Source organism: Microtus ochrogaster, chromosome 7 (genome assembly GCF_000317375.1).
Source record: "Microtus ochrogaster isolate Prairie Vole_2 chromosome 7, MicOch1.0, whole genome shotgun sequence".
Lineage (NCBI taxonomy): Eukaryota > Metazoa > Chordata > Mammalia > Rodentia > Cricetidae > Microtus > Microtus ochrogaster.
In genome coordinates, this window is record NC_022014.1 from 53,521,873 (window position 1) to 53,548,305 (window position 26,433).

General features: G+C 47.1%; 1 protein-coding gene across 1 annotated transcript in view; it reads left to right on the top strand.

Annotated features, from left to right (window-relative positions):
• Window positions 1-26,433, top strand: part of Abcc1 (ATP binding cassette subfamily C member 1) — a 164,143-nt gene that overhangs the window by 110,807 nt on the left and 26,903 nt on the right. Inside the window, exons 13-19 of the mRNA XM_013347480.2 lie at window positions 14,463-14,609; window positions 15,771-15,858; window positions 17,881-17,956; window positions 19,273-19,399; window positions 21,059-21,235; window positions 23,775-23,942; window positions 26,163-26,346. Of these exons, the coding sequence (XP_013202934.1) occupies window positions 14,463-14,609; window positions 15,771-15,858; window positions 17,881-17,956; window positions 19,273-19,399; window positions 21,059-21,235; window positions 23,775-23,942; window positions 26,163-26,346 (967 nt within the window). The remainder of the gene's footprint in view (window positions 1-14,462; window positions 14,610-15,770; window positions 15,859-17,880; window positions 17,957-19,272; window positions 19,400-21,058; window positions 21,236-23,774; window positions 23,943-26,162; window positions 26,347-26,433) is intronic.

The following is a 26,433-nucleotide window of genomic DNA, read 5'->3' on the forward strand; positions in this document are numbered from 1 at the left end:
TTTATCTTCAGCTAGAGGCCACTGTTTGATCCATATTGGCTTCTCAGTTAGCCATTTTAAAGGTAGGTCTGTTGGTACCTCTAAAAGTTTGTTATTTGCTGTATGTTCTTGTATAGCCTGAATGGCTGGTGACTTTTTTCCATAATACCTCATCATATCCTTCCCAGAATTATGAGTTCCTGGAACTACAGGAATGTTAATCTGGGTATTCCATTGCTGTAGCAGGTCACGGCCCCATAAATTTATTGCAATATTGGCTATATATGGCCTTAGTCTTCCTATTTGTCCTTCAGGCCCTGTGCATTCAACCCATCCTGTGCTTTGTTTTACACAAGATAGGGTTCCAATTCCCAGGAACTGAACATCTACCTCTTGAAGATGCCAATTCAGATGCCAAGATTCTGGAGTAATGATACTTACATCCGCACCTGTGTCTAATAAGCCTTCAATAAAAATGCCATTTATATAGACTCTTAGCTTTGGTCTTTGATCGTTAATAGATGTCTGCCAAAATATACGTTTACTCTATCCTACTGGATTTTTTGACTCATTCTCCATATGTTATTCATCATTTAAACCAGTATTACTTTTTACAGCAGAAATTGGAGCTTTTAATTTTCTTGGTGAGGCACGTTCTCCACTGTGACTGGGAATGACTGGGCCACTGTTGGCTTGGGGGCCTGCGAGAGGTCCCTCAAGGAGTTTCCTCATGGTATCTGATTGCCCTGTCTGTCTGTTGTTGACCTGCATTCGTTGGACCAATGTCGGCTTTACCGCATCTCCTACATATACCTGAAGGCCGAGGTCTCCTATTTTTGTCATTCCCAGAGGAGATATTATTCCTAGAAATTCTTTGCCTGCAATCTCTTTGCAAATGTCCTAATTTACTACAGTTAAAACACCTAGCAGTTTGATGTCTCCTCATTGCTGTGGAAATCACTTCTACCCAAGATTCATCATTATAGCCAAAGTCTCAACATTCATTATATGTTGAATCCATTCATCCATAGGTGCTGATCTAGACTTTAAAGGCCCAATTATCTTTTTGCATTCTATGTTTGCATTCTCAAAAGCTAGAGATTCAAGAAGTATTCGTCGAGCTTCTGGGTCTGTTACCCCTATGTCCAGAGCCTTAATTAATCTTTGCAAAAAGTCAATAAAGGGTTCTCTCTGTCCCTGCCTAATTCTGGTATATGATTCAACCCTTTTTGCTGGATCTTGTATCCTATTCCAAGCATTTAAAGCTGCTTGGTGACATAGACACAGTACTTCATCGTCATAAAGAGCTTGGACCTGTGGATCAGCATATTCTCCTGCACCAAGAATTTGATCTTGGGAAACCTCCACACCTTTTGCTCTTCCTTGCTGTTCTATATGTTTGGATTCTTCTCTGAGATAGATTCCAAACATCAAGGAAGGTCCATCATCTAAAACTGCAGAATCAGCAACTGTATCATAGAGATCTGTGATGATCACGGGTCTCCTGAGTGGAACCCGCGGGGCACAGGAGGTGGTGCCTTCTCACAGACTGCATGCAACTGAAGCCAAAGTTTTTTCTGCACCTGAGTCAGAACTTGTAGGGGGGAAAGAAATCTTTAGTCATCAAATACAGCCAGTAATTCTGCCCCAAGATTAGGCAGAGTGGGTGGTAGCCTGACATACAAGATCTGAAATGGGGTCAGGCCTAGGGTATAAGGAGAATTGTGATTCCTATAGAGAGCACAGGGGAGGAGAGACACCTGGACACTGCCATTCTCAAGGATTAATTTGGTTAAGGTCTCCTTTAGGGTCTGGTTCATCTTTTCTACCTGGCCTTAACCTTGGGGACGGTAAGCATAATGAAGTTTCCAGTTGGTCCCGTAGCCTGAGAGATGAATGCAGGTCTGTTATCTGAACTCAAGAGCACAGGGAAGTCATCCCTCAGGATAATTTCTCCTAGTAGTTTCTTGACCAGCCTGGCAGCTGTCTTGTGCTTAGTTTTCACCCTGAAAAGGTATCTATAAAGACTAGCAAGTGTTTATAGTCATACAGGCCTTGCTTTACCTTTGTGAAATTAATCCCCCAATTGGTGCTGGACCGAGTTGCTCTCTTCCGCTATCCAGTTCTCTTGTCTCCACGTTTTGTATCAACCAGACACACGTGGGACATCTGCCTGCAGCTTCTGCTGTGTTGGCCTTAAGATCTGCTCTTTTCAAGTGGTTCTATGTTTTCCTTTCTCCCATGTGAGTACTTTGGTGTATTTGTTGAACTAACTGAGTGGCAAAGTCTGAAAGGAGGATGGTCCATTTATTGGGTCCTGAACCATCCTTCCTCCTTGTGTTTGCGCACTAGTGGGTACTTTGGGGCTCTTGGTCGTTGTAAGTTGGAAATGCTGGCAATGTGGGTGTTACTATCTTTGGTGGTGTTGCCAGCAGGATGGCTGCTGTCTGGAGGGCAGCCACATGGCCCGTAAGAAGTCTAAAATCTCCTATTCGTTGTAATAGTCTTTCCTTCTGCAGTCAACAATCCCTTCTCCCTGTACATGGCACCATGGACATGTATTGTGGCAAACTAATACCAGCTATCAATATAGACATTAAATCTTTTTCCCTTTCCCAACTGCAGAGCCTTTGTTAGAGCTATCATCTCGGCCCACTGGGCTGTTGACCCAGGAGGTAGGGCCTCTGTCCATATGACTTCTTTCTCAGTTGTAACTGCTGCCCCCACGTACCTGATACCATCTTTGATCTTTGATCATTTGTATGCCATGTTACCTCAGCCCTTGAGGTCTGATCCCTTGGAGATGACTCAGCATGTCCAGACAATCGTGGAGAGGCTGATTCAGGTTTGGTTTGTAAGCAGGTGGCAGGGTTCAAGGCATGGCTGTGGGTGTATTGGATCCTGGATGGGTTTAAGAGAAAAGCCTGATAATTAGTGAGCCGTCTGTCAGGAGGAGCTTAAGGATCCCCACCATAGCATAGGGCTGGTCACTCTAAGAGCTTTCCCCAAAGTTAGTTTGTCTGAGTCTTTAACTAGTAAAGCTGTTGCTGCAATTATGTGGAGGCAAGGAGACTAACCAGTAGCCACTGGATCCATCTTTTTGAACAAGTCAGCTATTGGCCTTTTCCATCTGTAGGATCCAATGAGGGAAGTCTTTCCCCATCTCATGGCCTCATACAGAGGCCAAGAAAATTCAGCAAACCCAGGGATCCAGAGCTTGTATAACTCAGCAGACCCCAGGAATTTTCTAACCTCTTGGCGGTTGTTGGGTTTGGGATCCTCAGAATGGTTTCTTTTCTTGTTTTTGACATCCATCTTTTGCCCCCCTTGAGTATGTACCTTAAGTAACCTTAGTTTGGCCGAGTTGACTCGCAATACTCCAAGTTTTTCAAAGTTTTAAGCAACGTGTTAGTGGCAGCTTGGAGGCTTTCAAGGTGTCAGATGCTTTCAGGAGGTCATAATAAGCTGTCTTTAGGGTAAGTTTGTCGGTACTCAACCGAGTCCTCGTGGAGTGCTTCATAGATGTCTTACACTGGTCTACAGTCATTGAAATTGGGCTTTGGGCTTTATAACTGGCAACAGGGAGCATGTTCCAGGCTGACTGGCAAGGGCCCAAAATACCCAGGTCTCAGAGGTGCTTATATGAGAGCTTAGCTTCTCAGGGCATTGGGTATTGTTTGATATGTGTTGGTGTCATCATCTCCCCCCCCCCTCCGCCCCCGGCTTTCAGTTGTATTGGTGCGGGGGAGTGGCAGTAGGCTGCTCCCAGGTTCCCAAGCTTTTGCTTGGGGAATTTCTTGGAGCCAATTTTAGAGCAAGTCTCTATTGTCTCTTTGATTTGGGGGTGGGGCACAAACAATTTATATTCATCCACAAGTGACAAAGTGAGCAAATATAGTGCCTCTCCCTTTTGATTGGTCATTGATATTTTAGTCTGGTCAAAATGGGTATAGGCCCTCATCTTTGTTAACAAGTCTCTTTTAAATGGTGGGTATGGACACTCAGGGATGACCATAAAAGAGCGGGTTACTTGGCCCTTTTTTATGTTCATTGATCGTCGAATAGTCCATGAGTACCGGTTCATCCCTGTAGCCCCTTAATACCCAGGATAGTTTTGGTGACATTTTGCCTAGGGTTTGTTTTAGAATGGAGTGTTCTGCTCTTGTATCTACCTGAAAATCTATGGGGTCCCCCTCTACCTTTAGGGTATTTCAAGCCTCGGGGAAGGGCTCTGAGCCCCATTTCCTTTAATCACTTATTTTTTTCCAGTTTTGTTGCCTTTATTTTTGAGCCCTGTCATTTAGGGCATTTATCTTTTCAGTGACCCAAGTTTTTACAGTAGACACATTGGTCTTTTTGCAGACTGGCCTGTTGTGCAGTCCCTGCATTAGGCCTTTCCCTTTCCCTGCTGAGTCTCCCAAGGTCAGTTCCTGTCTTCTAACCTGTGGACTGCATGACTTTGTGAGCCCCATGTTCCTGTCTGTCTACTGGGATCTTCCTATTGTTGAATACTATCTCAGCAACTGCAATGGGTTCAGCCAACCTTTTACTTTTAAAATCTTCTAGTTTCTGCAGTTTGCAGCGGATATCTGGTGTTGACTGGTTGACAAAAGCCAGGCTGACTGCAGACTAATTCTCCACTGAGTCTGGATCCAAGGGTGTGTAGGGCTTGTAAACTTCTCTCAGCCTCTCTAGGAATGTTTCTGGTGTCTCTTCAGGCCCCTGGAATACCTGATTAACTTTGGACAAATGTGTGGGCTGCTTTGTGGCAGCCCAGAAACCCCCCTTTAGAATCTGGCAGTAGACGTTTAGCATTTCCCTATCTTTCTCCATGTTGAAATCCCAATTGGGTCATGTCACCTCAGCATTTATGAGATCTGCATCAGTGACCCATCTTCATCTGGGCCTGGAACCAATTTCCAAGCCTCTGTTCTGATCCGGTCCCTCTCCTCAGTAGTGAAGAGAACCTGGAGCAGTTGGAGACAATCATCCCATGTGGTCAGGTGAGTGAAAAGAACAGAATCGAACAGGTCAACTAGGCTGCCTTGTACGCTTTTTAGAAAACTTAGTGGCAAAGTGGACAGCTGCTGCCCTCAGCATCAGGTTGGCCCACAGGGCACAATAGAAAGGCCAGAGTCAGCTCCGGCTGGCAGCTCTTCCCTCTGAGAATGTGTGCATATGTGGGGGGAACCAGCACCCCTCCAATTCTGTCCTCCAGGACCTCTTATCCTGGGGGTAAGGTGGTGGGATAGAAAAAACTCCTCCAAGTCGCCTGGAGAAGGAAAGACAGGGTATAGGGGTGCAGTAGGCTGTGGTCTGCCCCCCCCCCCCTTTTAAAGAGACCACACTCCAAACACAAACATTTTGTTGTGAATCAGCTTTATTATTTTTTTAAATGAAGAAAACCAACCAGAATTAACATAAAGTGCTCAAATCTCATACATCTTCTGGCCTTGTACTCCTCAGGGGTTTTTCTCCGCCCCTCTGGTTTAGTCAGAGATTTTTACTGTAGACAACCCTTTTTTCTTTACTATTTTAGTTTAGTGCTTTTTTTTTAGACAATGTGAAAACTTTTATTAAAATCCTTTTTGTAGTTTCTTTTATATGTCTATAATATTTTAAATAACATAAATAAAATATTTAAAATAAAATAAATATATCATAACAAATAATTTTACATAAAAACCTATACTAATAAGAAACCTCCAAGACTAGCAGTAATTTTTTTTTACCCTAACCAATGATAGTTAGTAACCAACCCCTCTAAATGTTGACAAATATTTATAACCCATTGGATCTGAATGAACAAAACCCACACATTTGTGTGTGTGTGTGTGTGTGTGTGTGTGTGTGTGTGTGTGTGTGTAAACAAAAGCATAATTTTTCCTAGTCAGTGCCAGAACAGGAAAGGGTTAAGGGGGAAGTAACTGGCAGCAAGGACCTTGGTGCCCGTGAAGAATTTGACTTGGAAGAAAGAGAAGGTGTAGCACAGCAGCTGCTAGCAGCAAGGGCAGCTTACAGGCACAGAGCGCCTGCCTAGCAGTCAGCATCCTGCAAGAAAAGATTGTCAGCTTCCCCATACGGACCACCAGAATGACCAATCGCAAGCTCTATGTCAGGGACCCAAAGTCCTGCCATGCCCTTATCTAGCGTGCCTCTGCCCCCTCCAGACAATTAGCCCTAAGTCAGTGATTTGGATTTGAAAGTTTGAAATGGTCCAAAATAAGACTCAAAGGAGGACGTTGAGTTTGACTGACCCACTCCTAAGAGAAGTAGTGAGGTAACATTACAAACAGAGAAACACGAAAATAACACTGATAGAAATGTACCACCAGTATGGCACATGAAAAAGAAACCAGGAACCAGAAAGGGCTGATGGAATGTCGCCTTGGGGAGTTTCGTATTGCAACAGACATGACCTGTGTTTCCTATTCAATCTAAGGGATCCTGTGTCCCAGTTCAACCAAAAGGGACCCTGTGTCTCAGTTCACCCAATGGGACCCAGTTGTCCCTACCAAGTGAGTCCCAGATGTCTCACGGCACCCACGTGGCTGAGGTGCCTCTAGTGTCTAGCACATCTGCCAGGCAAACCTTGGTCTCCAGATTCAGTTAACTTGAGTCTCCAAGAGGGAAGAAAATCCTAGACCACAGAACAAGGAACAGAACAGACCAAGACAAAGAGTGGCCACTTCACTTATTGGCTGGCTGGGTTATTAAACTCTCAACGTGATGGGAGTCTCTGGGGGGCCTTCCTTGGCAATGCACCAATTGTCAGGGTCTGAGAGAAGCCCCCAAAGAAGACCAACAGCCATATATGCAATAAGAAGGTCACTTTATCCCAACGTTGGGGTTGTACTTGCTGACCCCCAAAGAAGGTCACAAGCTTCTTTTAAGCAGAGTTAGCGGGGAGCGGGCGGTGGTGGCGCATGCCTTTAATCCCAGCACTTGGGAGGCAGAGGCAGGCGGATCTCTGTGAGTTCGAGGCCAGCCTGGTCTACAAGAGCTAGTTCCAGGACAGGCTTCAAAGCCATAGAGAAATCTTGTCTTGAAAAACAAAGCAAAAAGAAAACCCAAGCAGAGTTAGGGGAATTCCAAAGAGGAGGGATTGATCTGGGGCTGATTAGTAGAGGAAAGATTAGTGTGGGGCCTGATTGGCAGAAGGTCCTAGTGGTTAGGGATCTTCTAGCAGCAGGGTAGGAAAAGCTGTCTTTATCCTGCAGAAGTTTCTGGGGGCCTCCTGAGCCAGCAGAAGGGCTTGTGGGTGTGTTTGCTGATGGTCACCCATAAGTTGTGGTTTTCATGAGACCTGCTTGTTCAGCTCTGTCCCGTTTCAGTGAAATGAAAATAAGGTCTGGTCTCTGTCAGGGCTCTGATCTGTTGCCCCCCTCACTCCCAGCCCTTCTAGTCGTTTCAGGCTTAGAAGCAGATGTGGTGTTGGAGCAGAGAGTGCTACATCCTGAAGGCAACAGGAAGTAGATTGAAATACAGGGTGGTACCCTTAGCATAGGAAACCTCAAATTCCACCCCCACACTGACACACTTCCTCCGACAAGGCCATACCCACTCTAACAAAGCTGCACCTCCTAGTAATGCCACTCCCTTGCACCCATAAACTGGTAACAACCTAATGCAAAATGCATTTAGTTCAACTTCAAAAGTTCCCATGGTCTATTACAGTCTCAAACTTATTTCAAAGTTCAGTCTCTTCTGAGATGCTTGGCAATCTTTTAACTGTAATCCCTCTGTAAGATACACACACGCACACGCACACGCACACACACATGTACAGAATTTACATTACTATTCCAAATTGTAGAGAAGGGAGCACAGTGAGGAAATAAATGGTAGACCAAAGAAAGATCAAAAACCAACGGGGCAATCTCCAAACTCTGTATCTTTATATCTGATATCGAAATGCTCTTCGGATGTCCAACTGCTTCCTGCTTTGTTGACGGCAACCTTGATAGAACGTGCAATTTCTTATTTTCAAAGATCTTTTTCCTTCGTCTCCATTCCAAAGCCAGAAAGTACTAGAGAGAAAGATTCTGGACCTTGTCCCTTGGTTTCTGGCTGGGTTCAGTATGTTACCTTTTTACGTGCTGTGACAAAAATCTCTGAGAGAGACAACTTATGGAGGAGGACTTAGTTTGCTTCACGGACACCAGTGCACTGTGGTGCTGAGGATTGTGTTGCATCTGTGGCGGAATGGGAGCTTGGCTTTCAGTATGGCTTGTTCCCATCCTAGTGGATCAGGAAGCAGGGTCAGGCCTCCTCTGGAAGCTGATATCTGCCAGCCAGGCCTGGTTGATATCCTTTCCAGACAGTGGTACCTGCTGGAGAGGTGTCCCAACACATGAGCCTGTGGGGCATTTTACCCTGAAACCAGAGCAGCAGAGAAGGCTGAAAATGCTGGGCCTCCAGATAGTCAGCTGAACCTATTGTCAAGAAACAGTTGAGGCCACTTGTCAGCAGGACCCCGGGCCCTGCAAAGGGACTCTACCTTCATTAGGAGAAAGGATGTGGTCTGTACTGCCTTTCCACTGCAGGCTCCTGCTTCAAGGATGGGTGTTGTTCACCTGTAGTGATGGAGAGAGGTGGAAGGCCTTGCCTCTTGTTCTGGGCTCAGAGCTTAGTGTCTGTCACTTGGTACTCTTTTCTAAGGCAGAGTAAAGCACAGTCTTAGGTGATCTGTGAGCTGCTTGCTCTTATTTGGCCTGGACCTTCTGCAGAGTAATCACCAGCCCCTGGGATAATGACGACTGCTCTACAGGTCAGAGCTTGTCAGGTTATGCCTGTCTCCAGAGCAGAGGGCCTTGGCATAAAGTATCCGCACAGTACCCATGTGTAGGTGCATGAATGAGTGATCGAAAGTTGTATTACTTCAGTTCTATCATGCTGACAGAAATCTGACTTTAGCCCATCAAAATCCCAGCAAAATTCTTCAAAGACCTCAAAGGAACGGTACTCAACTTCATATGGAAAATGAAAAAACCCAGGATAGACAAAACAATTCTGTGCAATAAAAGAACTTCTGGAGGCATCACAATCCTTGACTTCAAACTCTGCTACAGAGCTACAGTACTGAAAACAGCCGGGTACTGGCCTAAGAACAGACAGGAGGACCAATGGAACTGAATAGAAGACCCGGATATCAATGCACACATCTTCAAACACCTGATCTTTGATAAAGAAGCAAAAAATATCAAATAGAAAAAAGAAAGCATATTTAACAAGTGGTGCTGGCATAACTGGATATCAACACGTAGAAAAATGAAAATAGACCCATATCTATGACCATGTACAAAACTCAAGTCCAAATGGATCAAAGATTTCAACATAAAGCCAGCCACACTGAACCTTATAGAAGAGAAAGTAGGAAGTACATTTGAACACATTGGCACAGGGAACCACTTCCTAAATACAACCCCAGCAGCACAGACACTGAGAGAAACAATTAATAAATGGAACCTCCTGAAACTGAGAAGCTTCTGTAAAGCAAAGGACACGGTCAACAAGAAAAAACGACAGCCTACAGAATGGGAAAAGATCTTCACTAACCCCACATCAGACAAGAGGTCTGATCTCCAAAATATACAAAGAACTCGAAGAAATTGATCAACAAAAGAACAAATAATCTAATAAAAAATGTAGTACAGACCTAAACAGAGAACTCTCAACAGAGGAATCTAAAATGGCTGAAAGACACTTAAGGAAATGTTCAACATCCTTAGCCATCAGAGAAATGCAGATCAAAACAACTCTGAGATTCCATCTTATACCTGTAAGAATGGCCAAGATCAAAAACCCTGATGGCAACTTATGCTGGAGAGGTTGTGGGGAAAAGGGAACACTTCTGCATTGCTGGTGGGAGTGCAAGCTGGTATAACCCCTTTGAATGTCAGTGTGGCGATTTCTTAGAAAATTAGGAAATAACCTTCCTCAATACCCCGTAATACCACTTTGGGGTATAATCCAAAGGATGCTCAATTGTGCCACAAGGGCATGTGCTCAACTATGTTCACAGCAGCTTTGTTTGTCATAGCCAGAGCCCGGAAGCAACCTAAATGCCCTTCGATTGAAGAATGGATAAAGAAAATGTGGTACATTTACACAATGGAGTACTGCACAGCAGAAAAAAATAACGACAGTTTTAATTTTGCAGGCAAATGGATGGAGCTAGAAAACATCATTTTGAGTGAGGTAACCAAAACACAGAAGGACAATTATTACATGTACTCACTCATAGGTGGTTTTTAAACATAAAGCAAAGAAAGCCAGCCTACAAACCACAATTCCAGAGTACTTAGACATTTAGACAACAATGTAGGCAATAAGAGAGACTTACATAGATATAATCTACATGAGAAGTAGAAAGTAGAAAAAAACAAGATGTTGTGAGTAAATTGGGAGCATGGGGACCTTGGGGGAGGGTGGGGGGGAGAGACAGGGAGGAGAGCAGAGAAATATGTAGAGCTCAATAAATATCAATAAAAAATGTATAAAAAAAGAAATCTGACTTTAAATGCTGGAATGTCCAGGCCTGGTCCTACCTGCCTGCCAGTCTCAACCACTATGCACTACCAAACACCACTCCAGAGAACCGGCTAGTTGTATGTATCCCTAGATCTTGATGCTCAGAGCTTCTAGGCCTGCGTTGGTCAATAGATGATGGCTGTTTGTGTGACCATCACTTCCTGTAGAGCATAGGACTGTGGGTCTGACATGGAAGTGAGAGCACACATGAGTGGAAGAAGGGATAGACCAATGACAGGATGACATCTGCAATGTAGGTCTTGGGGCTGGCCAGGACAGGCTTTTACACTAGACCACTTTGACTTTAGTTTTGTTACTATTACAATGTGTGTGTGTGCGTGCGTACATACATGTGCCAAGCGCACGGCCATGGGGGCATATGCAGAGGTCAGAGGACACCTGTGGAAGTAGGGTCTCTCCTTTCACTATGTGTTTCCCAGGGATGGAACTTGGGTTGTCAGGTTTGGCAGCAAGTGCCTTTATCTGCTGAGCTCTCTCACTGGTTCCTCTTAAGTTTTTTCATATTTGAGAAATGCCCCCGTGTTAGCATATAGCTTCACACTTTTTCCAGTAGGTAGCAAGCTCAGCAGTCATTTTCATTACCTAGTAGGAGACCTTATACGTGTTTCAAGTTGCCCACAATCCCTTATTCCCACTAATTTTGGCAATCATCAATCTGTTTCCTGTCTCTGGAGAGTTGTCTGTTTGAGGTGACTTTCCATTTCTGTCACCCAGGGTGTCATTTCTAAGTTTCATTCATGTAATAGTATGTTTAGGCATGCCATTCTTCTTTTTTTTAATGACCGAGTAATATTCTAGTTGCGTGGAATTTTTTGAGGATTTTGAGTAAACACATTTGCATGAGGGAGAGGGATGGGAAGAGGGTGATGGATCATTGCTAAATTACCATTAGATGGAAGCACAGCACCAACAGAATAGTGTCTGGTCCAGCTGGAAAATCTAGAGTAAAAAATATGTTTTTCCTGCAGTGGAGAGAGAAGTGATTGAGGGATGCATGACCTGAGTTCGTGCGTCAAAGCTTCACATGACACCTCATTATTATGTACAGTTAAAAAATTATTTTTATTTTATGTGCATTGGTATTTTGCTTGCATATATATCTGTGTGAGGATGTCAGATTTTGGAGTTACAGACAGTTGGTAGCTGCATGAGGGTACTGGGTCCTCTGAAAGAGCAGTCAGTGCTTTTAACCACTGAGCCATCTCTCTAGCCCCTATTTACAGTTTTTAATGGGTGAGTTAAAAAAATAAATTTTAATTAGACATAGTGACACACACCTTTAATCCCAGCATTCAGTAGGCAGAGGCATATATATCTGAATTTAAGACTAGCTTCTTGTATATAGTGAATTCCAGGACAGCCAGGACTACATAGTAGGAACCCGTCTCAAAAACATAAAAAAATATAATAAAATAAGGTTAAAAACATATATAATATGCCTCAAATCTAAAACATAATCTTTGAGGCTTGCTTGTACTGAAGGGGCTACCCTCTGGAACCACCCACATGATCGATTTGGTGGCTTTAGGAGCACTGCCTTCCTTTTTGGCCACAGAACCCAGATAGTTCTTCCCTGTGTCTGCTGACAGGCAGAGCAGAAAGCAGGTCTCTTTGCTGGTTGCATCAGACCCAAGCTTCTAGACATTATGCCCAGTCTGTGGGGACCCCAAAAGATCACCAGGGAGACTGATTTACTGAAATGCAAAAGCAAGGTTTATTGTGTGCACAATACAAGCCAGTAGGGACCTCTTCAAAGCAACTGGTGCCCCAGCAGCAGCAGCAGCAGCAGCAGCAGCAGCAGCAAGAGGAGGTACCTGCCCTTCTAGAGGGCATTATTTAAAGCTAAAACCCAGAAAAGTTACACTAGCAGGGTGTGGTGATGGGTTCAGTCCTGATTGACTGTGTCTAGGGGCTTTTCACAAATTTTATTTTCCAACCACACCTGTTGCTTGTCAAGTTTTCTTATCAGCTGACCTTCAGGTGGGGACTTTCTGCCTGCGGTTATCTGTACTCTTAAGATGACTCCCCTGTTACTTTTGCCCCAGCCATTTCTGAGGACTGGAATGTTTTATAGGAAATAGCTTACACAAGATACAAGATGGAGGTGGAGGACAAAAATGGAGGAACTTTGGTTCTTCACTGGCAGGGATGGAGTCCTTGTGAACATGGCCAAGAGTGTAAAGTGAAATAAACCAGGTGACCCTATAGGATTTGCACCTAGCAGTTGCCTTGGCACTCTTTGTAGGTGTGTCAACTCCACGCCTTATATTGGGCCACACAGTTGATGTACTCTGGGTGAATAGGGCCACTGGCTCCTAGTGTAATGGTTTAAATAAAAACGCTGCACTGCCCCCAAGTGGTGGCAGTGGGCAGCAGGCCATGAGATCACACTGCAGTTCCCCAAGTGGTGGTGGGTAGCGGGTCCCGAGACTATAGCAGGCCATAAGGCAGTTGGGTCCCAGAAGGGAGCCCCTGAGTGGCCAGCAGAGCATGAGGGCCAGCGGGTCCTAGGCATGGAGAGACAGACCCATAGTCACACTATGCAGAGAGAGGTGGAATATTTATTTAGTGGGTTATGGAAGGGGAAAGGGGAGAAGGAAGAGGAGAGAGAGAGAGAGAGAGAGAGAGAGAGAGAGAGAGAGAGAGAGAGAGAGAGAGAGAGAACGAACCAGAGAGCGGAGAGTTGAGGAACCACAACAGCAGCCACCTCTTTTGGAGAGGGAAAGGAAGAGAGCTCAGGCCTGAAGCAGAGGAAGTGAGTGGGGCTTGTCTCTTAAAGGGACAGGACAGACCTGTCCCTAGGCATTGAGATGGCATAGATGTGCATGCATGGCTGCTCCTGCTCAGGTTATGTCCAGCCTTTTGTAGCTCCAAGACCAGGCTTGTCTATCTGCCATATATGTGCTTTTCCGAATTGCTTTTGGTAGTTATGTCCTCGAGGACCCCTCCCCCCAAGGGACCCTGTGGCTACCTATTAGATGGCACCAGGATGTCTCCTCTCTGAGCAGCAAAGGCAGGACATGCGGATTCATAGTCTTCAGGTACTTACCCCTGTTGAGCCAAGTCACCCTCTGGGATTGTTCAGGACTTTTCTTTCTCCAGACAAAGAATGAAGTTAACTACCAAAAGACACTACCAACTGTCCTTGAAGTGTGACCAGTCTGCCAAACTCCATCCTCACTGCTGGGACTTCTGACTTTTGTTGTTTTTTGAAACTGGGTCTGTTATAACCCAGGCTGGCCTTGAACTCCCTCTGTAGCTGGGGATACCTTATGTTTCTGATCCTCCAGTGGCTGTTTTGCTTTTCTGATCTTCAGGGTGAACCTCAATTTCTGTCTCTGAGTTTTTATTAATCAAGCTTCACTCCTGGCTCCTCTCCAGTGCTGGGATTGCAGATATGCTCCACTCTAGCTGGTTCATGCAGTGCTGGGGTGAGCTCAGAGCTTCATGCAGGCCACGAGTGCTCTTTACTCCCTGAGCTGCAGTTTTGTGCTGTTAGGAATGGACTCCAGGCCACCTGCATGCCAGGAATACTTAACCACAGTGACCAGGTATTGGCTCCTGATTATCCATCCTTCTGTTTTTTTTTTTTTTTTTTTTTTTTTTTTTTTTTTGTTTTTTGTGACAGGGTTTCTCTGTGGCTTTGGAGCCTGTCCTGGAACTAGCTCTGTAGACCAGGCTGGTCTCGAACTCACAGAGATCCGCCTGACTCTGCCTCCCGAGTGCTGGGATTAAAAGCGTGCACCACTGCTGCCTGGCTCTGGTTCATTCTTTATGATGCAGGAATGCTGCCTCTGCACCTGCCCCTTTGCACCCTTCTTGGGCTTTTTACATTTTAAGCCTCAAGGAGAGGTGTGACTTGACTGAATTCCCCTTCTGGGGATGGTGCAGCCCTGACTTCTTCATTCAATGCTTTGCTCTGTTTGCAGGTGGCTCTGTCGACCTTTGCTGTCTATGTGACAGTGGATGAGAACAACATCCTAGATGCAAAGAAAGCCTTCGTGTCCCTAGCCCTGTTCAATATCTTGCGCTTCCCACTCAACATCCTGCCCATGGTCATCAGCAGCATTGTGCAGGTGTGTATTGGACAGAGGGGGCTGGAAGGGTAACACAGGGGCTCTCAGAATCCTCCCATGGTCCCAGTAACATCATGCAGACGTGTGGGGGACAGTGGGGACCAGGAGTGGGCATGGGAGCTGTCAGCATGGTCATTAGCAAAATTGTGCAGGTGTGTGGGTGACAGGGAGCCAGGAGGGGGAATGGAGACTCAGGGCCATGGTACACACAGATTCCTCAGTGTCATTTGGACCCAAACTGCCTCCCTGATTGACTGACTGAGTAGCCTTTTCAAGTAGCTCATGTTGCTGTGTTGTGGAGGACCCAGTGGGGTCACCACAGCTCCTGTCTCAGCGGTCTGCAGTCATTTGATTCCACCCTGAGAAAGAAACACAGAATGCCTGGCTTTGTAGCCTAGGTTGGCCTAGAGTTCAACTCTAGCCCAGGCTGGCTTGGAATTCATATTCTTTACCTCTTGGCCTCAGAAGTTCTGGGATTAGGAGGTATGGATTTTTACCTCAAGACTTACCTTTTAATCTCAGAGAATCTTTCTGGAATATTCTATGTTCCTATGGCCTCTTTTAGCTGGTATTTAAAAAACACAGGTCTTAGCCTGCTTCTTCAATTTCATATTCTGCTCTTGTGTCCTGATCCACTCTTTGGAAACTCTGAGGACATCTCTCCCTTTCTCTCTTGTGTCCTGATCCGCTCTTTGGAAACTCTGAGGACATCTCTCCCTTTCTCTCTGTCTGTTTCCATCTATCCCTCTTCTCAACTGAAGGATTTCTTTTTCTTTGATTTTACACGGTTTCTCTGTGTAAGAGCCTTGCTGTCCTGGAACTAACTCTGTAGACCAGCCTGGCCTTGAACTCACACAGATCTGCCTGCCTCTGCCTCCCCAATGGTGGGTTTAAAGCTGTGCACTACCACCGCTTGGCCTGAACTGAAGGACTTTTAAGCAAACTTACACCCTTTGCCCATATGCACTGCATCACGTATTGTCTGTCCATAATTAGGTCCCAGAACTCAGTAATTTGTTGAAGTCAAACTGCCAGCGTTGAGGTTCTTCCTTCCCAAGTCCCCCTGCATGAGGCAGTATGCCCTTCATATCCTGACTTCTGTGGGCACCGGGTGCAGGCTGGCAGGTGTTAGGCTGACACACCCTGTGTTTGCTTCTCCAGGCCAGCGTCTCCCTCAAACGTCTCAGGATCTTTCTGTCTCACGAGGAGCTGGAACCAGACAGCATCGAGCGGTGGCCCGTCAAGGATGGTGGGTGCCTTTCCTCTACCCACTTTGAGTTCTTATCCTGGCCCCTCCAGGACCTGGCTCTGCCTACAAGACCCTGGGCTAGGCCTCAGCAGAGGGGACAGGAAGAGGCTTTGCTGTTTTCTTGTCCCTGCCCTCCTTCACTGTGATTGAGAACTTTGGGCTTTTCAACCTGGGCATTGGTTCTGTCTTGGGTGAGGAGTAGCCCAGTTTCTGCTTCTGCCTGTGTCTATGCATTCAGAATTTCTTTTTCCTCATTGGATCTTTCATTGGATGTTTTTAATTGATTGATTAATTTATTGCTAGGGATTAAACACAGGACTTCACACATAGCTAGGCAAGTGCTCTACTATTGAGCCTCTGTCTACTTTTTACTTTTTGAGACAGGGTTTAAGTTGCCTAGACTGGCCAAATATTTGATCTTTAGCCTCCTGAACAGCTAGGTGTACAAGACTGTGCCATTAGGCCCAGCCAGGTATCTTATACATAGACTAGTTGATTTTTCTGGCTGGCCCTGAGCTGGGATCTTTGCAGTCACTGCTGGTGGCTCCAGCAGTGGTGAACCTTTTCTGGTGTGTTTATATAGTTTGAACACACAGTGTAGAGCCTTAGAGTAGGAGCCAGGATCAGCCTGGGCACCCAGCAGGTAAGTTTGGGGCTGAGATTTCCCGAGTACCTGCTCTACTCTCAGCCTTTGTTCTCAGGCCTCTTTGTGCATGTGCCCACTACTGCAGTGGTCCAGGGTGGTGCCACCAGCAGACTCAGAGAGACTGTCCAGCTGGGAAGTGATAGCGCTGGGGTTCAAACTTACACCCTCTGGCTCAGAGCCCAGTAAACAGGAATGAAGACAGTGTCTGGCCATCGATGGTGAGGTGTATGTAGTGCCAGGAGCCTAGTGGGCGTATCACCGGTGACTGCTGTCCTGTGAAGGTTATCAGTGGGTGCTTGAGGCTCACAGTTCTTGTTGAGGACAGCCTGTGGGTGCTGAGTAGTGTCCCTGACATCTCCCTACCACATATCATAGCAGTTATCCCAGTGTGACAGGCAAAATTGTCTCCAGGCATTGCCACGTATCTCCTTGTCCCTTTTTGAGAACTATAGTCCGAGCAGGTGCTGGAACTCTGCTGCTCAGTTTTCCGCTGTCCTCAGGCTCTTTGGGTGTGGGAACACTGTGGACTCCCAAGCCAAGACAGCCATCAGAGCTCCTACAGCCAAGTCGTGCGCAATTCTCTGCAAGTGCCACTGAGTCATTACCAGTCCTGCTTCTGGGGTGTCAATAACCATGCAGCCTTGTCTGTCTGCCCCACAGAAGCTCAGGTTGCTGGTGCAGTGTGACTGCAGCAGCTTCTGGCTGGTTCTTGGAGAGGCACAGCCTACTTCCTCTTCTGTGAGGGTGCAGCTCCCACCTCTTGGGGAGCTGCAGGTAGTTTAATTTAACTAACAACCTCCTCTTACCAGGGGGTTTTGTCTATGGAACTTACCTTAGAAGTGTTTCTGACAACTTTAAAGGTGACTGTTAATTCGTGGACTTAAAAAAAAAAAGACAGAAGTAAAAGGAAAACAAGGGGAGACAAAGTCAATGGAGCAGGGCAGAACCCTCAGGAATTGGAACCTTATAGTGTAGGCATTGTTAGGGTTAGGGTTAGGTTTCCCCTAGATTGTTTTCTCAGTTGATTGTCCCCGAAGTTGTAGAAAGATTGACCTTCTGGGATGGCTAAGAGAAGGGAGCAAAAAGCAAAGCTGTCCTAGGATCCAAGAGTTGCAGGGTAAAGGCTCTAGCTTTAAACTAAACGACAGCCTAGGACCTGGAGTGTGTTGATGGGTGTGATGGTAGTTACCTTGGTGGAGAGAGGTTTCCATGAGGGTACAACTCTTTTCTCCTTCCACTTCCAGTCTGAGGTCAAGGAGGGTGACCTCAAGCACTGAGTAACCAGTGAGGCCCCTGCAGGAGACCAGAGCAGGACATCTGAATGTGTGCCTGTTGCCATGCGTGATTCCTAACATATTGTTTCTGATGTTTTCTAGGTGGGGGGATGAATAGCATCACTGTGAAGAATGGAACGTTCACATGGGCTAGGGGTGAATCTCCCACACTGAATGGGTAAGCCTGGGAGGCAGACTCCCCACCTCTGTGACTCTAACTTTTGTCTTTCTGAGCCTCAGTTTACCCATCTGGAAAAGGGTTCAATTACAACTGCTTGGCTGTTGTGAGGAACAACTCAGAAGGTTCTTGGTATAGGTGTCGCTTCTGATTGTGACAGGAAGTCATGCTTCTGGGTCACAAGGTTTGGGGAATTGAGAAGGTCTCAGGAGCCGGCAGATCTTCCTTAGGACTGACTTAAATCTTGCCTGATTCTTTTGTAGTATCTCTTTCCTGTGCCTGTACTGCACTCCCCACATCCTGGCACTCAGGGTCCCTGGTCCTTTCACCTGCCACTTTGAATCCCCAACCTTTTATGTTTAACCTTTGCCTCTCCTTAGCCTGTAAGAATATCCTGGTCTCCCTTGGAGGAAGGGAGGAGCTGCCTCCCTGGGTGCCCTGCACAGGGTGGTCCCATGACCCTGCCCCTCACAGTGCAGCACAAAAGACTCAATAGCCGTGAGTGGTCTAGGGGCTACTGAGGTGACTTGACTCAGTGTGCAAAGACATGAATGTGGTCCTCAACCCGTGTGGCAAAAGCTTAGCATGCTGACACCCATGTCCTCCCAACATTGGGGAGGCAGAAACAGGCCCAATAGCCAGTGAGAGACTCTGTCTCTAAACAACAAGGTGTCTGCACCCAAGAAACACCTGACTTGCCCTCTAACCCACTCACATGTTTGCCTACACAAAAGAATTGAGTAGTTGATGCATGTGGTTTGCCCAGGGATCAGAAGGACCTTTGCCTGGGGGCCTGGGATGCCTGTGTGCCCCACCTGAGCATGAAGGCCAGTGTACCGAGCTGTCAGCTGCAGGAGACATGCCAGTCTACCTGTAGAATTTATAGCTCATGTTTCTGCACTTGCTTTTAAGCAGAGCCTCACTATGTAGTCTTCACTAACTTAGAACCAGACTGGCCTCAAACTTGTAGAGATCTGCCTCCTGAGTTGTGGGAGTTCAGCCCCTCAGAGTCCTGAACATTCTTCCAGGCCTGGCCTGTCACCCTGGTATTCTGTCCTCTGGATTTTCTCAGCCCGTCCCAGGTGCCTGAGAATTTGAGTTCAACTGAAGGGGGTTTGTTTTTGGGAACAGTGTTGTAAACCAAGAGGTGACTGCCCTCCGTCATCTCTTGTGTGACTGTGTTGGCCAGGCTTCATGATGCATTTACATTGAGCCCCTCAGGCCATGGTCCACCTTGCGGCACAGACTCACAGCCACCCTCAACAGCTGGAGAGCGTAGGGGACTGCGATTCAGGCTCCTCATTGTGTCCTTGCAGCATCAACTTCTCCATCCCTGAAGGAGCTCTTGTGGCTGTGGTGGGCCAGGTAGGCTGCGGGAAGTCATCTCTGTTGTCAGCCCTGCTGGCTGAGATGGACAAGGTGGAGGGACACGTGACTCTCAAGGTAGGATGGGGCCAGGCTGGGGAGAGATGGTCTGGGAGGAAGGCTCAGCCCAGTGTCTCTCACAAACTGTCCAAGGGAGCAGCCCCCCCCCCCATTCTCCATTCTCTCTGCTCCTCACTCCTTGCTTTGCCCCACCCAGCTCTTCGTCTAGTGTGCAGTGTGGTAGCTGCTCAGTAAACAGCTGTGAACACCCAGATACGCTGCAGAGGAGAGAGCATTGTGGCTTCCACCTTCTGAATTTGCCTTATTTCACTTCCTGTGGTGATCTCCAGAACGGGGCCTGTTGGAGGGAGGGGCACTAGGGTGAATTTAACCAAAGTACCATGATACATCTACCTGAAAATGTCAGGACGGAGGGAGGGTGAAAACTCCTCCACTCTCACTTCACCCTGTAGCTCCTGTTGATGGAACGAACCTTCTGGCTTCTTAATCTTGAATCTTTGTGTCTCATCCTGTAAATAGGATGTAACCAGTGCTGATTGATGTGGCCAGAATAATCTCAGAGCCTGGTCTACGAAACACAGTTTGAATCCTTAGTGTTAGCTGAGTTCTTACTATGGGCCTGGAGGGGAAGAGTGTGGAATTAGAGATTTGAGGTGCAGCACACTTGAGCTGAGCTGAACTTTGAAGCGTTACAGGCTGCTAAAAGAAAAAGTCCCTTGAGCCCTTCCCATGAGCACCTTGTTCCCTCTGAGATCTTTGCCTGCTGTGCAAATCAGTTCCTTACAGCAGCCTCTGGAGAGGCCAGAAAGGAAAAACAAAACACCAACTATTTTACTTTAGCCAGCCTGTGCCAGATGTGTCTGCCTAGACCTGTCTGTCCCCTGCATCCTCTTCTGGGAACTCAAGTTTGGGGATGTGGACTTCGGTCACTGTTTGCTTTCAATTCAGATCCTTTCTTTGCTGATTCGGTGCCCTTTTAGACATAAGTGGACAGTTTCTGGGTCCAGGCAAATACCTGTTGCTTATGGATGTGTCCTGTTTTTCTTCCAAGTAGTGGACAGGCAACATGAACAAGGTTGACAAAGGGAAATTGCTCATCATGTTTGGATATTTATGTTGCATTGCATTTCTTAATTCCTGGGTTTCTACCATCCCAGGCACTGATGTTTCGAGTCCAAGAACTATTTGTAGCTGGTAATTTCAGAAAGTGTGTTGAAAACATTAGTTTCCCCCATGTTTTGGAAGACACAGCCTGCAGCTGAATATCTTGTGAGGTTTACAACTGGGTGTCCTGACAATTAGGGCTCATAGGAGCTGGAGTGTTAGAATAGCAATAGAATCATTTTTCTGAAATTTTAGGTCCAAATTTAGGTCATTGATTTCTGTTCCCTTACTTTAGAACCCTCTGTGGCATTTCACCGCCTTTTTTGATAAAGGTGGGCATGAAATCAGCCCTTTGTGAACTGGTCCCCTTCACTGCCTTCCTGCCTGCCCTGCTCTCGCCTGAGTCACCCATGTCCAGTCAAGCCAGCCTTTCTGTCCCTCGAAAGAACTGGATTCAATTTCTTTTTTGTCTGTGATTTCCCCTGGGTCAACGCCCTTCTCTTCTTGCCCTTGCAGTGTGTTTTAGGTGACCGACTCTTTTTGCAGCTAGGTGTATGCTACTATCTTTTCATCAAGTCTGTCTGTCTTTCCTCTCCACTACCTGCCACACAGGGCTCTGTGGCCTATGTGCCCCAGCAGGCTTGGATTCAGAACGACTCTCTCCGCGAGAACATCTTGTTTGGGCATCCCCTGAAGGAACGCTACTACCAGGCAGTGCTGGAAGCCTGTGCCCTCCTACCAGATCTGGAAATCTTGCCCAGTGGGGACCGGACAGAGATTGGTGAGAAGGTGAGTTATGGCATGGGTACAGCATGTCACTGTCAGTTGCTGCTGTGTAACAAACAGGTACGCACTTTGTCAGAGCCTTTCACATAAAATTCTGTCCTCCACCTGCTGTCTGCAGCCTGTGGCTCTGCTCCTTCTGCCAAGCCCTGTGGGTTTGGTAAGGGTCTGTCCCGTCTGGCTCTTGCTGCTGTGGTCTGAGTCGAGGTGTCAACAGCCTCCCAAGTGGCATCCTTTCAAATAGTGATTCAGACTCTTAAAAATAAAAAGGTGTGCTGTGCTTTCCCCAACACAGCACAAGACACTAGTAGTTATTTCCTCGTCAGTCATCCAGTGCACCTTGGAAGTGTGTCTGTGAGTGACGATGCAGACAGCTCTGGACTAGCTGACACCCACTTCTTCACTCTGCTGCCATGCTAACATTTTTAACTTAAGTCATCTGAACAGCAACTCATGTGATCCCTGATGGGCGGCTGACAAAAGGGAGGCTCAGAGAGGTTAGGGGACTTGCCTGTGATTGAGTCACATAGCAAAGAGACAGAGGTTCTTGTGTCCCTCTTGCAACCTGTTGCACTCCCACTGTTGAAGAGGGCCTTAGGTGTGCCCCCCAGTTCGGTGCAAGTGGTTGTCCTGTATATGTGCTAGGACTGCAGTCACTCACAGTGACAGGGACCTCTCAGGAGAGCTGGATTTGTGTGCTCCCAGTCTCCAGCCAAGATCCATCCACCTTGTTTATTTGATACATGATGTCTTTGGCAGGTTGGAGGTGTTAACTAAACTGAAGGGTCTAAGTATTGTGTGGGATCCAAGGCAGGATTGCCAGGGTTTTCAGGACAGGCTGTGGGTAGGCAGCCTGCTCATCAGCCTTGCTCCATTTTATAAATGCTGAGATCTAGTACTCGGAGATGCCGGACTGTTCCCTTGTGGATAACTCAGCGTGGTGTGTGGTTCACGGGGGTCAGAGACACACGAGAGCAAACTTAGCCTCAGTCTCTGTGAAAAGCCTTACCCTTTGCCTCCCAGCATCTTTATCTTTTCCCTATATTTACACTTTAACTAGTAGATTTCCATATCTCAAAACAAACCGAATGAAGTTTCCAAAAATACAACGCCAGGTGCAAATGCCTGATTCATGAGGTACCATGGTTTTCCGGGTTCCTTCTAAACCAAGTTTTGCATTGACTTTGCATGGGAAACTCTCAGACAAGATTCACATAGGGCAACAAAAGGTGTATGTAACATATAGGGTGGATTAGAACTGTGTGCCTACTCCGGAGCTAGGCCAGATATGGACCAGTGGGAGTTACTTGCTAACCCTCTGGTGCCAGGCTGGCAGTAATTTCTGCCACAGTCCCCCTCCAGCTTTAGTGGCAAAGTCTGGAGGGAGTCAAGAATTGACTAATCTTGGGTACTACATCTGCCTTCAGGTCAGTAAGCTGTGTCCAGGGGCCATTGGAAGGGACCTTTGTAGCTGGACCCATCATCCCAGCATGCAGGAAGCTGAGGCAGCAGAATCATGAGTTTGAGGCCACCTAAGCAAGACCCCATCTGAAAATAAAATACGAAAAATGGCTAGCAGTGTGCCTTAGTGGTCGAGCACTTGTCTAGTATGTGCAAAGCCCTGAGCTTCATCCCTAGCACTGCAAAGAAAAGATAGGTGTGTTGGGACCAGCTTCAGCACAGGAAGACAGTGTGTCTGGGCAGGCCCAGGGCTAGCCTCAGCACAGGAAGACAGTGTGTCTGGGCAGGCCCAGGGCTAGCCTTAGCACAGGAAGACAGTGTGTCTGGGCAGGCCCAGGGCTAGCCTTAGCACAGGAAGACAGTGTGTCTGGGCAGGCTGCACAGGAAGAGAGCGTCCATCTCTACAGGTTTGGGCAGTTTATTCAGTAGGTGTCACGTGGTCATGGTGGTGGTTGCTGTTGTGGTCACGTGGTCATGGTGGTGGTCACTGCTGCTGCTCAGTGCTGAACCCTGCCTCCACACTACTGGCTGTGTCTCAGCACTCTGGCTGCAGTCAGCTTCTCTATGTGGCTGCAATAGGAATAGCAGCAGCTCAGAGTGAAGCGCACCACAGACTGGCTGCTAACAGCAACAGCAGTGATGTCAGCTGCAGTGCAATAATATAACAGATATACAAAAAGTAGTATCTTTGCCACACCCACCGTGTCTTCTACAGATGCTTCTGTAGGCTGTCATGAGCTGCCGCCACCTCCTCTTTCTCGTGGCACTGGAGATCAGACCCAGACCATTGTGCAGCCAGGCACTTGGTCTGAGCTGCGTCCTCAGCGCTTTTTTTATGTTTCACTTGAGATGTTGCCTAGGTTGGTCTTGAACTTGCCATCCTCCTGCCTCAGCCTCTGAGTAGCTGGGCCGATAGACCTGTGCCAGCAGACACAACTGTCTGCTTCCCTTCTCTGAGCATTTGTTGGGGGTCAGGCACCCCACTCAGCAGCTCTTCTGTCCCCACTCTTGTTTTGTATGGTTCTGGGGTCCCTTAGGATTGTTCAGGATCCCAAGATGCCCACTCTCATCGCTGTCTTCCTAGGGTGTGAACCTGTCAGGGGGCCAGAAACAGCGTGTGAGCCTGGCTCGAGCTGTGTACTGTAACTCCGACATCTACCTCTTCGACGACCCCCTCTCGGCTGTGGATGCGCATGTTGGGAAGCACATCTTTGAGAAGGTGGTTGGTCCCATGGGCCTCCTGAAGAACAAGGTATCTCCCAGGACCAGGACTTCAGTTAATTGGCAGTGCCGCTCTGGACAAGTCCTCAATTCTTGGGCTTGCCTTCATGCTTTGTGTGTGTGTGTGCTCACGTGTGCACAATATGTATGTGTTTTAGTTAGGGTTTCTGTTGCTGTGACCAAACACCATGGCTAAAAAGTAAGTTCTGGAGGAAAAGGTTGATTTGGCTTGCGTTCAGCATCGTTATTCATCACTGAAGGAAGCCAGGACAGGAGCTCAAACAGGGCAGGGAAGCAGGAGCTGATGCAGAGGCCATGTTTTACTCAGCCTGTTTGATCTCTCTCTCTCTCTCTCTCTCTCTCTCTCTCTCTCTCTCTCTCTCTCTCTCAATTTTTTCGAGATAGGGTTTCTCTGTGTAACAGCTCTAATTGTCCTGGAACTTACTTTGTAGAACTGACTGGTCTTGAACTTACAGAGATCTGGCCGCCTCTACCTCCCTAGTGCTGGGATTAAAGGCATGCGCCAGCATTGCCTAGCCAACCTGCTTTCTTACAGAACCCGGTGCCAGCCCCAAGGTGGTACCACCCACCATGGTCTGGGCCCTCCCCAGTTGGTCATAATTGAGAAAACATCTTACAGCTGGATCTCATGGAGGCATTTCCTCAACTGAGGCTCCTTCCTCTGATGACTCTAGCTTGTGTCAAGCTGACACACAAATCAGTATGTACTGATGCGCATGCATGTATGTGTATGCAGGTAGAAACCAGAAGTCAACCATGGGTGTCCTTGCTCAGGCACCTTGTTCTTTAAGAAAAGGTCTCTTCCTAAGACAAGGTCTCTTCCCTGAACCTAGAGCTCACCGATTAAACTATGTTGCCCCAAAAGATCCTCCTGTCTTTGCTTGCCTGGCAACAGAACTACAGGAGTCTGCCACCATGTCTGCCTTTTTCACATGGATTCTGGGGATCAAATTCAGGTCCTTATATGGCAAACACTTTATGAACTAACCATCTGTCAGCTCCCCACAGCAGGTATCTTACCGGGTCTTTATAGGATGAGTTATTGTCGTCACTTGAATCCATTGCCTCATTGGTTAAAGGACCTTTCTTCCTCATGAGACCACACAGACCTCCAGTAAAGCTGGCATTCCTTCCCTGTGGAAAGCAGGGCTGAGGCTGAGGGTGGAGCTTGGGCCAGGAAGGTGACTCAGCCAGCCTTAGCCAGAGAGGATACAGAGGCTGTAATCCTGGGTTTTGTTTTGATTTTTTTTTTTTTTTAGAATGATGGAGGAATATACTGGTTCTTCCTGATTATAAAGTAGCAATGTGTGTAGGAAGGAATGCTGAGATTTGAGGAAAAACAGCAAAACCAAAGCAGATATTCCAACCCTTTCCCTTAGAGATGGTATGCTGTGAGTATCAACTTCTAAAGAATGGCAGTTGCCACCTGGCTCTTGAAGAAGAGACTATCATCTGTTGATAGTCTGTCCACATGTATTTGTTCAGCATGCCAGCACAGGCAGAACTGCGTAACATAGACAGGTTTTGTGGTGGGTTTGTTTGAGTGGAAAGATAGTGACAGTTACTGTGCAAAACACAAACAGAGTCAGGCATGGTGGAGTACACCTGTTAGCTCAGCACTGGGGAGGCCGAGATTAGAGGGCTGGAATAACCTGGCGTACATAGACAAGGGCTGCAGCTGAAGCCCAATGCTAGAGTGCCTGCTTCAAGTGCACAGGACTTGAATTTACTTCTTAGCACTGCAAACACAGTGGGACTGTCAAATGCAGATTTGTGTGGTTACCTCACAGTTCCTTCATCTACAATCTTGGGTGGTGTTTGCCTCCCTCTTAGAGTTTCCTATTCAAATGGTTCTTCCCAACTCTCTGAATTACCCTTCTCTTCACACTGCCCCCTCCAGCACTGGTTCTAGCCTGTGGTTCATTTTGTCTCCTTCTCTGGAGTCCAAGATGGGCTCTGCTGGCTTTGTCCCCTGCTGCTTCTGCCTGACACAGGGTGCTCCCTCCAGAGAGAGACAGAGAGACAGTGAGAGGGAGGGAGGAAGGGAGGGAGAGAAGGAGAGAGAGGAGAGAGAGATATATTGTGTATGTGTGGTGTGTGTGTGTCCCCAAAACCATTGGACCTGAGGAATGCCACTGGGTCTCAAGATCCAAGCTACCTCTAGTATCTACAGGGCTGTGACAGTTTCCTTCATGGTGCTGATGGGGTCAGGTCTCTGCTTTGCTTATAGACACGGATCCTGGTCACCCATGGCATCAGCTCCCTGCCCCAAGTGGATGTCATCATTGTTATGAGTGGCGGCAAGATATCAGAGATGGGTTCCTACCAGGAGCTGCTAGACCGGGATGGGGCCTTCGCTGAGTTCCTGCGCACCTATGCCAGTGCTGAGCAGGACCTGGCCTCAGAGGATGACAGTAAGGATGGCAGGGGGACTTTCAGGAACTGATTCTGATCATCATAGCTGCTTATGGGAGGGTTTATCTGTGCCCTGGGGTTGCAGT